The 12,928-nt window shown below is 39.8% G+C and overlaps 1 protein-coding gene across 3 annotated transcripts in view; it reads right to left on the reverse strand.

Annotated features, from left to right (window-relative positions):
• The window catches only part of LOC117266435 (retinoic acid receptor beta-like), a 29,069-nt gene extending 16,529 nt beyond the window's left edge, over positions 1 to 12,540 (reverse strand). Inside the window, exons 1-3 of one of the 3 annotated variants that reach the window (XM_078171387.1) lie at positions 12,055 to 12,540; positions 4,627 to 4,778; positions 2,708 to 2,849 (exon numbers count right to left, since the gene is read on the reverse strand). In XM_078171387.1, the coding sequence (XP_078027513.1) occupies positions 2,708 to 2,849; positions 4,627 to 4,778; positions 12,055 to 12,220 (460 nt within the window). In that variant the 5' untranslated portion in view covers positions 12,221 to 12,540. Of the gene's footprint in view, positions 1 to 2,707; positions 2,850 to 4,626; positions 4,782 to 8,028; positions 8,490 to 12,054 lie in introns of those variants that run through there. The other 2 variants (XM_033641637.2, XM_033641638.2) reach the window with 2 other exon arrangements.
• Between the last annotated feature and the right edge of the window lie 388 nt (positions 12,541 to 12,928).

The following is a 12,928-nucleotide window of genomic DNA, read 5'->3' on the forward strand; positions in this document are numbered from 1 at the left end:
TGAGGAGGAAGGTGGAGGAACCGTGGGGTGGCTAACGTTTGCTAATTCTCGTCTCATTTGTGGTCTGATACACAGAGTGAGAGTGGGGCAAGAAAGGGCTGACTGACTGCACAGCACACAACTCTACAGTGAAATAAGATAAGATAAATCAGTGTATAGGAAACACTGGGTTACTGTAGGAAGCAGGTGCATATGCCAATGGTTGTCTGGTGGGAGGGGCTTAGGACAGACATGGACCGGACGACTTTTTTGTTCTCTTTTCCAGATTTCTGCCTAAACCAGCACTTTTCCTGCTTACAATCACATTTAATTTGATGAAGTTCCACTTTTACTAAAAAACAATATCATTTGCTGCCTTAGTTTGACTGATGTTCACAAGGAAACTCACTGCTGCTCTAATATTTAAAGGAGCAATAAGCGAAATTCATCATTTCTAGATTGAAGGAATTAAAAAATTGCTATGTGAAGAACTATAGGTGTAATTTCATCTGGAGTATAGCATGACCTCACACACCCTTTCTCTGTGCTATCTCCAGCCCATTGTTTACAAGCCGGTCCGACTGCGCGTTCATGTACGTTCATGTGAATCTGTTTGGATCCAACCAGAGCACCGAGCCCTGGTTTGTTCTTCAGGTTAATATGGGAAGAAGCAGCGGGTTTATCGGGCAGCTGAGTGAAGCTGGGTGAAGTGGAGGCTGCGGAGGAAGTTATTAGCGGCTCAGTCCCAGCAATGGGTCAGGCGTTACGGTTGTGTTAAGTGAGTAAGTTAGCCCGGCAGCCCAGCTAACATTTTCAATTAGCGTTGTAAAATGTAGCCTCCCCGCGAGGCTACATTTTTGTAATATATTTGCTGAGATGGAGGCGAGGCTCAGTGACTAGAAGAGCTGATAGAAGCACTCCATAGCTGTAAGTTACTCCAGTAGCCGGTGGCAGCCGACTCGGCTAGTGCTAACACCGGGAGCTAACGCTAACGTTCCTCCTCTTCTCCGTGAGTGAGAGCGATGTTTTAGCCTAGCGGGCAGCTGGCTCGCAGGCTGCTCACTAGGCTAAAACATCGCTTCAGGTTAAAGTGGGAAGAAGCAGCGGGTTTATCGGGCAGCTGAGTGAAGCTGGGTGAAGTGGAGGCTGCGGAGGAAACACCGGGATGGGTTAATGTCCGGAGCTTGATCAGCCCACGAGCCAGGTGGGCAGCCTGGCGGGCTCTAGCCGACCTGGCTAGAGCTAACACCGGGAGCTAACGCTAACGTTCCTACTGTTCTCCGTGAGTGAGAGCGATGTGTTAGCCTAGCAGGCAGCCCGCCAAGCTCCGGACATTAACCCATCCCGGTGTTTCCTCCACAGCCTCCACTTCACCTAGCTTCACTCAGCTGCCCGAACCACTGCTTCTTCCCACTTTAACCTGAAGTTTTAGACTAGTGGGCAGCCCGCGAGCCAGCTGCCCGTTAGGCTAAAACATCGCTCTCACTCACGGAGAAGAGGAGGAACGTTAGCGTTAGCTCCCGGTGTTAGCACTAGCCGAGTCTGCTGCCACCGGCTACTGGAGTAACTTACAGCTATGGAGCTCTTCTACCAGCTCCTCTAGTCACTGAGCCTCGCCTCCATCTCAGCAAATACATTACATTTATTACAGGTACCATCATCATTGAAGTAGGCAGGGGAGTAGCTAAACACAGCAGGGACCGAGACATCGCTAACTGCTAGATGAGGCGAGTGGGGGGTGGGGGGTGGAGAGCAGAGGTAGAGGGAGGAGTGGCTCATGACACACTTTGTTTTGGTCTACAGACAGTGCACAACAGCAAACCTAGTGGTGAAACAATTTCGCTTTCTGCCCCTTTAATTATCGTGTGTGCACATGGTAATAATAATGTTTGACGGTGGTTCAGATTAACAATGTTTCAACATCCTTATCAACACAGAGTTTCTCTGTTTAGGGAGATTTTAGAGAGTAAATCAAGCTCAAACTGCAAAAGAAGGAGGTGAAGAGTTAACGGGGGGATTACGCCCTGGGTGGATATCTGAAAATTTAGGTTAACTTCCCCTTGAAGCTGTAAAAAATATAGGTCTTTATGAAGTTAAAGAAAAATGAATAAAGACAACACACACCTTTTGAAAACAGATATTAGCTGATATCTGTCACTTTGACAGACGTGTCCAGAGAAAACCGTGCATTTACAAACGTGGCGAGTTTGAATTTCTCACTCAAACTTAAGGATTAAGAGCTCGTTTTTGGGTTGAGAAAATTCTCCTGCTTGTGAGCACCATGTCTACACAGCCTACGCAGCTGATTAAACAAGACAAAACAGGCCTGAAGTGTAAAAATACGATGCAATGTGTAAAACCGCATTAAAGCGGTGTATTCACACCATCACCGCAGTGGGTTCTCTCGTCTAATTCATTTCCTGCACTGTGCTTTCATGAATCACTTCCCCAACATGTACCTGCTTCTATAAAACACATTCGATGATTCATTTGGTGTCACTGACCTCTCAGTCACCTCTTTCATCCTTCACTCTCTCATCAATGACATCCACAATCAATTGTCCCCTATCCACTATCTCCCCTGTCCTTGAAGGTGTCACCATGTCCTCTTAATGTTTTCTCAGCATTCAGCATTAGAGGGAGCGAAGGAGTGAAGGAGGAGGAGGAGTAGGAGGAGGAGGAAGTCTCATGGGGCCTCTTGCTGAATCAAAGTGGGTCAGACACTTACACTCCTTGGACATTCCCGCTGCGAAGCACTTCTGGAGTCGACAGTACTGACAGCGGTTCCTGGTGATCTTGTTGATGATGCAGTTTCGGTCTCGGTGGCAGGTGTACACCATGTTTTTCTGCACGCTGCGGCGGAAGAAGCCCTGCAGAGGCAACGAGAGATAAAAAGAGAAGATATGAATTTTTAAGTGACCAGAGGATGAAAATAAACCTGCCTTAAAGGGAAACATCTGTGTTTTTTCAACCTGAGACCTATTTTAGCATTGTTTGAGTCTAAGTGACAAAAGGAGACAACAGCTTTTTGAACTGATGCAGTATTGAGCGAGAAATTTGAAGTGGCGAAACCAGCATTAATGGGCAGTTGTGCAGCGTCAATGTACATCCACTAAAAGTACTTGTTTTTGTCACTGACAGGCTCGGATTGTTATTATACATGTCCGAAAAAATTATGGAATCCCTACAGAGATAGACGTTTTTGTTAAAGAGTGAGAATTTTTTTGTTTAACCATTTGATCGACAGCACTTTTCTCGTGCTGCTTTCAGATGCCTTTCACAAGTATTTAGACCTTTGAACCCTGAGCAAACAGGTGCGATTTCTTTCAAAAACATGGGGAAAAGGCAGTGAGCAACTCTGTCGGAAATGTTCCACCAATTGAAAACATTTTTTAATAGATTGAGAAAGTTATTTAAAAAAAAAAAAAAAAAAAAACTAGGGAAAAATTATATCTATAATTATTATTATTACATATTTAAAATTATTTTACAGAATTATTCTCATTTTTAAGCACTTTTCTCCAGGTCATTTCCTTGTTTTTAACTTTCTTTAATTTATTTATTTATTTTACTTATTTTTTTGGTTTTTAATTTTCTCTTTTTACTAATTTCTTGCAGATATTTTGGGTCATTTCTTCTGTCATTGCTTATTGCCTTCTTCCTATGTTTTTGAAATAAATTATGCCAATTTGCTCATGTTTCAAAGGGTTAAACAGAAGCAGTCCCTAAATCGGTATCGCCAGACTCCATTTAAATAAACAGCGTTTTTCTCTGTGTAAAACACACTTCATTTAAAGTCGACAGAAACAAAATGAAAGTCTCAAAAGCCATCTTGGTTTGTCTTTTCACTGTTGCAACAATCACAACTGTGGTTTTGTTGAAATAATCCCTTAATTCACCCAGCTGGATGTGAAAATGTGCTGACACTGTGCACTCTAACATTACTGTTCATTTAATGGAGTCTGGTGTGTTTGTCGATGGTGATTTTGAGGCTGTTTCTGGTTGAAGAAAAGGATCCTCCTTTTAAACATGAACGTTCATCTCCGTATGGATCCTTTCCATGATGTTGTCAGACACTTACAGTAATAATCTGAGCCTGTCAGTGCCAAAAACAAGCACTTTTAGTGGGCGTGAATTGACGGGGTGCACAGGCCCCAAGTGGATATTGACTTATACTGTAGCTGAGTCTAGAAACTTTAATTTACTTTGCATAAAACGGGAAATAAACTGTGGGGTAGAAACATCCACAAACAACAGAAATACACATTGTCCTGGAACAACTCAAATCAGATTATTTATAACAGTGTGTTTATGTTGTGTGCTTATGTTGTGTAGGAGGAAGTCACTGTGATATTGATCGAACACCACGCTGCTCACACACGTTGATTCATCAGGACAAAGTTCAGGACCTGTGGTGATGTTGGTGTTTTCTCTGAGCATACACAGCAACCGATAACTGACTAATCTGACACAACCCAATCAAACATGCTCAAAAATTATACATAAATAAGATGTTTATTTTCTTGTGAACTTAAATTTAAAGGTTTCATGCTTTCATTCCTTTTTGTGGAGTGTGACACACATTTACAAGACGGTTTTTATGCCGACCACTTTAACCAAGAGCACGCTGTAAAGAGGACACGGTACCTTGCAGCCCTCACAGGCGCTGATGCCATAATGGTAGCCTGAGGACTTGTCTTGACACACAAAGCAGGGTTTGTAAGTGCGAGGAGGCGGCGGCGGGGAGGCGGGGCTGGCGAACAGGTCGTCTGAGCTGGAGCTAGAGCTCTGGCTCCCAACTGCTGCAAACACACAAGATGACAACACACAAGATTCATAAACAAGTACAGCAGGGAGAATATAACATGCTGTCACTTATTAGTGTAAAATTTGGGGTTTTGCTTGTTAAAGAAATCTGATAAAGCACTTCTTCATTACAGCAGTATTTATCTTTGCTCTTGTGTCTTGTGTTGGTAAAATAAAATGAGCTATCTGAAGACGTCTTCTTGGGCTGCTGGAGATTTTTAAATATTTTATTATTTATTTCATTTTATTTTATTTTATTTTAATTTTAATTTTAATTTATTTAATTCATTTTATTTTATTTCATTTCATTCATTTTATTTTATTTTATTTTATTTTATTTTATTTTATTTTATAGACAATCGGTTATTATAGAGCTGTCACTTTAAAAACAAAAAAAAAATTGAACTTGCATTTTACGTGGAAAAAAAATTCTTATTCAAATTCAAAATTCACGTCAATAAGTGCACCAAATCAACAAACTTTCCTGGGCTGTTGGAGGTTTTAACAGGAATTATTTTATATTTAATTTTATTTAATTTTATAAACAATTGATTATTATACAGGTGTCACTTTGTTTTTGAAATTTGAACTTGCATTTTAAGTCGAAAAAAAAATCTAATTGAAATTCAAAATTTACATCAGTAGTAGTAGTCTGATTCTGGTCCACCAGGGAGAGCTCTAAAATTTCTTGACCTACTGCATGCCTTACTGACAGGAAACAAGGCTAATAAATAAAAATGGAGGACATTAGTGAGCTGATTGGATAATCACAACACTGAAGCATCTGAGAACCAGTGCATAGAAATATTTTGGGCTGCAGTTGCCTTACTCCATGACAGCAACACATCTGAGGACTCACCAACCAGCTGCGACCCGACTGAGGCCTCAGAACCTCTCAAGACATTTGTCATCTCCAGTAGATCAATCCTTATGGTTTAGTGACACATTTCTCTACACCAACGTCAGCTCAAAGGTGTCATTTGTGCAGCAGAAATATGAAAAATCTAAAATCACATTGTCATGAAATTTACTGAGCACATGCTCGCTCCCCAGAGGATGAACCCTTGTCATCCTGAACACCAGTTAGAGTATACATCTAAGTATTAGTATAAGTCAGTCCTTACTTATTTTATTTAGTAGTTTTTTTTCTGCCTGGTGTTTTTTTTTCTTTTGAGGTGGTTTGGTCTTCATTAATCCTCAATAATTTATCTGTTATAAGTGTGGGTCTGGACAGGACAGCCTCTGGGTCTGGAGCCGGGTGTATGGAGAGGAATGGAGAGTTAACAAGGGGGATGCATTTTAGTTATTTTGCCAACAAGGATGATTATGCCCCACCATCCTCATCTTCCCTCAGATCGCCTGCTGCTGAACATTTCATGAATTTTCTGACAGGCCAAAATGTCTATTTTCACTTATGATATCTGATAAACAAATCGCATTTAACTTTGCTGAGCACATTTACGGTTTTATGTTCCTTTATTCCATAAAATGTCAAAAAAAACTGATAACTTCCCGCAGCCCAAAGTGACGTCTAAAATTTGCTTGTTTTGTCCCATTAACAATCTAAAACCCACTGATATTTCATTTATTGTCATATATGATGAAAAACAGCTCCAAACTCTTTTGTTTAGGAAACTGGAACGAGCAACTCTGGGGCATTTTTACTTGACAGATGACCAAAATTATTAATTGATTACCAAATCAGTCTCAGATTTATTTTCTTTCAATCCACAAACTATTTAATCGACAAACTGTTGCAGCTCTGGGTTATTTACTCATTTACTTTATGTCAGTTGTTACATATATATGTGTTTTTGTCCCCCTCTGTCATTTCCTAATGTTCTTCCTTCACTGTCTTCATTTGTGCACAATCAAAACACACACACACACACACACACACACACAAAAAAGAAGGTTTACAGCGCAGGAAGAGGCGGCAAACTGAGCGGGCTTATTTGAAGCTCCACCTAAAAACTGTTAAAATGTCTGCAGTGAACTTTAGTGGGCAGATTTATGGTTTTATGTCCCAAAGGCATTTCCTGTATGCTTCAGGAGAAACTTGACATTTTGCTAAAATACAGATAAGGCTCTAAGAATATCTTTATTGTATTTGAACTTATTGAGGAAAAAATCTAACAAAGTGAAGGCAAATCATAAGAATCAATTATGATGAATGATAAGATCTGGAAGTCTCAACCACAGAAAAATGTTTTTCTTTGAGCTACATCATCTACAGCACGGGTGTCAAACATACGGCCCAGGGACCAGAAGTGGTCCACCAAAGGGTCCAATCCGGCCCTATACACGACTTTGTACACCTGATATTGACGCACTTATGAAGGCTAAGAGGTGCCAGGTTTCAGGAGCCTCAGAGGCTTTTTCACCCCAACCAGAATACAGCTCTCTGAAATAACAATGAATACTGACTGTGGTCATATTTAAAGATAATAAACACTGAGAAAAATTGCTGGACCCTGCTGCTGAGGCACTGACAAAACCTCAGACTGTAAATGGTTTATAAGGCAGGGGATGACTGAACTTGCTTCTTTAGAATTTTTAACTTCAGTGGAAGAGGAAAATTATGAAAAAATGCACATGTAATGAAATGAGTAGTAGACTGATTGGGGAAAAACCGAGACAGTGTTGACATTGCATGCATTTTTCTGAGGAAATCACGGACTGATCATCAAATGTTTTGTAAATGGATGAATGTTCTCAGAATCTTTACACTAAAAAAGGGGAAGAATTTCAAGGGGTTGCTATTTATAGGTTATTATGAAATGGTTTTACTGGTCTACTTGAAATCAAATTGGGCAGTATGTGGAACTAAAATGAGTTGGACACTCCTGCATGATCTGTGCCAAGATTACACACATTTTTATAGGAAGATAATGTGAATATATGGACACAATCAAATGGAAAAAAACTGGGGTAAACACATTATATTTTCCGGCTGAGTCATCCTCACACGCTGCGATGAGATTTCAGAGTAAAGTCAAGTAAAGGTCTCAGAACACATCACTGCTCTCTTCTCACTCACACGTAAATCCACACTGATAATATCACCCTTTATCATGAGGCAGCAGCAGAGAAAAGCCTCCCAGCCCTTCTCGTAATGTTTGCCCAAATAAATATGTGGAGTTACATATCTGCACTTGTCTTTCAAAAAGTAAGAACCAAAACTACCCAAACTGTCTCATAAAAGGGGGAGTGGGCGCTCTGTGCAGAAAAAGCTGAACTCACCAGTCATGGACTTCCTGGTAACACCACAGTCCGGCCGAGTTGAGTCATTTCATTTTCTTTGGAAATGTATTCATTGCAGAATTCTACCTCTGCATGATACACACAGCTGCGCCCATTCTATCTCATCTTAAACCTGCATTTTTTCCAGCTGAATGTATCATTTCACTCCATCAATCACAACAGTCCACCCTCCCACTTTAAAACCAGTTCTCAGAGGAGAATTGCTCCTCGGTCCGTGGCGCTCGCTCGGCCTCCCCGCCGGCTCTCTGATCACCTCCGCCGCTCCAACGCTGACAGAAAACGAAAGAAAGCCGTTTTTGAAAAGAGGGACAAAACGAGAAAAATTGCTCATCTACATCCCCTTGAACCCGTGGCCTCTGATTGAACCTGGAATCAGCAGGTCAGTCGAGGACACCCCCATCAGCCCGAGCGCTCTCCCAACGCAAAACAATGCAGGAGCATGCCACAAGCCCAGCTGACTGATGAGAGGGAGGGAGAGGGGACAGAGAGTGTGTGTGGTGGGGCGGTGAAAGTGATTTGGTCGGGGGAAGGGAGAAAGAGGTCCCCCCCCCCCCCATCCCAATATAGGAGGTGTTATTTGACGTACGTGACGATGCGCTGTGTGAGTCAAACACCCTGAAACATTTTTAACAATGTTGTTGAGTAAAATCACAAAAATGTCAACCTGCTTATGAAGTTATGTATAAGCTTGTTCATAAATGCTACATGCTGCTAAATGGTATATGTGATTGTACTGACATTACACTAAATACAACACCCATAAATCAAAATTCAATAAAACCATTTTCTGTTTCAGCCCAAGCAACTAAGTAATTTTTTTTTCAATTACTCGTTTGTTTACTCTATCAAAAAAATAAATATAAATAATTTTAATATGTTAAGCACTTGTGTTAAACACATTCCATTTTTACGTTTATTTTAATGCACATTAAATTTCTACTGTCTTTTATTTATTGCTTTATATTTACGCACTTTTATTTCATACTCTTATTCATACTTCTTATAATTCTCTATTCTTTACACCAGAGCGACTGTACCGAATCATAATATACCCTTGGGGATCAATTCTGATAACTTCCCAGACCCCACGGTGATGTGTAAAATCCCTTGTTTTGTCCCACCATCAATCTAAAACCCACAGACATTTCATTTATTTTCATATTTGACAAAGAAAAGCTTCAAAATTTTATGTTTGGAAAGCTGCAACGAGCAAATTATCAAAGAAGTTGCAGATTTATTTTCTTTCAATCCACAAATCAGTTTAATCAACAAACTGTTGCAGCTCTAGGTTATTTATCTATTTATCTTATATCAATTGTTACATATATATGTACTTTTGTCCCCCTCCTGCATTTCTTATCATTCTACTTTTACTGTTTTAATTTTTGCACGATCAAAATACACAAAATAACAAAAAGCATACAGCGCAGGGAGAAGTGGTAAACAGAGCAGGCTTATTCAAGGCCTCCACCTAAAAACTGTTAAAAATTCCCAGTGTTATAGAGAACACAAAAATTAACCTACAGAAAATAATATGATGGCATAAAAGTAATGAAAACTAACTACAAATATATATATTAAACAAAAACACTAGCAATTATAACAACAATTTTACTGTTCAATCTGTTAAAATTACAAATATAGTTTGTAGCGCTGCGTATCACCACTGATTCCCTGATTCGATTCGATTCAAGACTGATTTAATTGGAGATATTAAAGTTACAATACCAACATTTGCTCGAATGTGAAAGAGATTCTCAGAGAACGAATACTGTACATTTTATGAGGAATTATAAAAAACAGGAGAACAAATTCAGAACAGGAATAAAACTGAATATTGTGTAACTAAATGTTTCTGTATTAGAACAGCAAAGTCATAAAATAAACTTAATATCTCACTGGAAACAAATCTAAAAATTCCTGACATCACAGTGCTGAGTGAAGGCTGCTGCAGCCAAAACATTAAAACAGTAAGCTAACAGTTACTGATAAAAGAGGCCTGTTGACTCCCAGCAAGATTAACGGGGTTTAGGCTTCACACCTCTGTTGGAAAGAACATATATCAAAAGATTAATCTCGGATTTTATGTATCGATATCAGGTCACTGAAATGAAGATCGATTTGAATGGTAATGAATCAATTATTGTAACCCAGCCTTAACAGTTTGTTTAATGTATCCCTGGTTGTGTTTTGCGATGTAAAAGCAGCTTCAGTCTCAGTTTATGAGGCACAAAGAGGGGAAATGATCCAATATTTCATCAAAGAATTAGAGGTTAAGCCCAATAAATGAATACACATAATAACTTCTAATGCCACATACAATAATGTATCTGTCACAGCGGCCATTTTCCTGCAGAACAAGTACAATTCGTTTTGTACTTGTACTTCTGATTTTTACTTGTAATGTTATGTTTTGTTTTCTACACGTGTTGTACTTTAATTTAAAGGATCCGAGCACTTCCTCCACCACTGGCAACAGTCTGCCTCTCTTCTGACCTCCTGAGCCGGTGACCGTCCGGTGAACCCGCTGTGACCCCAAACTGACCGGCCCCCGTCCCAAACACAGACCACCACACTGTCATGAGCGGCTCTGTGCTCTAATACAGCACCCTGTTTACTGCTGCTGCTGCTGCTCTCCATGCCCCCTTCTCTGCTCGAAGGAAAGCTTCTGCCAGAAGAAACTCATCATGGAAAGCATCATTTACTCTCACCTTCCCTCTTTGCCATGAAGACATTTTTAAGTGTATTAATGTTCAATATTTGTCAGCGTCTCCTATAAAAACATTTATGATTACAACTGTTTTTACTACATTATCACTCATTATGTGTTTACAGACCGGCCTCCACTTATGGGTGCCCACATGAATACTTAAAGTTGTTGACAAATGCATTTCTATATCTGCTTACAACCACATTATTTCTGCTAATTAAAAATGCAAACACTGCTTATAAAAGTTAAATAAGGGGATAAAAGTGAAGTGTTAAACACATGATGGGAGGAAAACTGAGGAACTGAGGATGATTACACCTGTTTTAAAGTCCTTACTTCGGTGTCCTGTCAGTTTTTGTACTGAATTTAATATTATCTGACTTGTTTTTAAAGCACTTTATGGTCCTGCAGCAGCATATATGTCAGCTGAAAATGTGTTGATATTTTTAGAAGGAAAACGTACATACCTTTTAATTATTTTAGTATTCATGCTTGAAAATGCTTTTATTCCTGTTGTCCAACTGATTTTTTTTAAAACAATTTAATTAAATAATTAAATTAAATTATTATTGCTATGATTATTATTATTATTGTTTTTATTATTATAATTTTCAAATTTATTTATTTTTTTAAGATTATTTTTCTTCTCTTTTTTTCAGCCTTATTATCAGCTTGTCAGTCATCTATCTATAAGATACTTTGAATTGCAATAGCCTGTTTGAAAGGTGCTCAACAAATAAGGTTTGATTGACTTATTGATTCAACCAGGCAAAGTCACAACAGCACAGATAACAGCAGTCGATTTATTTGCGTATCAATATCCACCTACCAATCAGTGCACTATTACTTTTTGGAATGTTAACCTCAGAATATTTTGAGACATTATTTAGCATATATTTTGGGTGTTTTATATTCGCACAGGATAAATAAATCTTATGTTATCTTATATTATAACCCCTGACCTTACATGTAAACACCAAACTACAGTCACATATATCACTTTAAAATTCATTTAAAAATGAGCAGATGCATGGCTTAATATTGTTAAATCATTTTTGTTTAACATATTTAAGTGCTGTTGAGGTTTTTAAGGATGGAGGGTGTCCAAGCACAGATTCAAAGACACTTGAGGCAAATTTATGGTTTCAGATTTTGGGCCACATAAATAAAATAAACTTGATTTAACATGACTGATTTCTGTTTTGATAATAACCTAATATTTTCTTTGTGGGTGCCATATATTCACCACAACATCCCTGATTAAAATCTTAATAAAAACACAATTTTCCACCTACACTGGGAGCACCGGTGCTGCTGCCAGTCCGCCTCGATCAGCTCGGGGAAGAAGGCAGCCAGATCCTCGTCCTGCTCCTGCAGCGTGCACGCAGGGCTGGATGTGGAAGTGTAAAAGTCCACGATCTCTCCCGGACCGAAAGCTTGAAATTCCAGATAGTCAAACATGATGTGGTTTCAGTGAAGTCCGTGTGCAAACGTTCACCGTATGTGCAGCAGCAGCAGGGCGGCTTTCCTCCTCTGTGTTTGGAGTTGGATGCAAACGGTGTTTCAGCGGTAAAACGTGTGTGTGTGTTGCACTCAAAGGGGCGTGTGCGCCGGGGAACAAACCTATATTTCCCAAAGACGGTCAGGAACTGTGCGCATGTTGCAGCAGCAGCGGGACAGCGGTTAAACACGACCAGGTCTGGAGGCTGTTTTGCATAACAAAGTTAGTTGCAGGACTTCTTCCTCTTATCTCTGCTTTATTGACGAATGTCTCAACTCAACCTGCTTCATACTAGTTATGTCAGAGCGAGCGATGGTGTTACCTAATGTATGCGAGTGAACTCCCGGTGAACCTCCTCCGCTGCTGACCTTCACATGACCCAGCCGCTGTCTGACATCACCGGCAGTGGAGCGGCTGGAAACAAGAGCTCCTGAACGCACCAGTTAAAGTATCAATACTGTGGTGGACTCCAGTTAGAGACACCTACCTTCATTAAAGTTCAATTACCAAAAATATCCAAATTATAGAAGCAGAAGCAGAAATAATTTTAGTTTCACCAGTCAGAACCTGGTGACTACATTACCCACAATGCAACAGGGCTGTCAACAGTTAGAGCTTCGGGTGTGTTATGCTGGTAGCAGCTTATCAGTAGTGGAATATAAGTACAT

The sequence above is a fragment of the Epinephelus lanceolatus genome, chromosome 10 (assembly GCF_041903045.1).
Source record: "Epinephelus lanceolatus isolate andai-2023 chromosome 10, ASM4190304v1, whole genome shotgun sequence".
Taxonomy (NCBI): Eukaryota; Metazoa; Chordata; class Actinopteri; order Perciformes; family Serranidae; genus Epinephelus; species Epinephelus lanceolatus.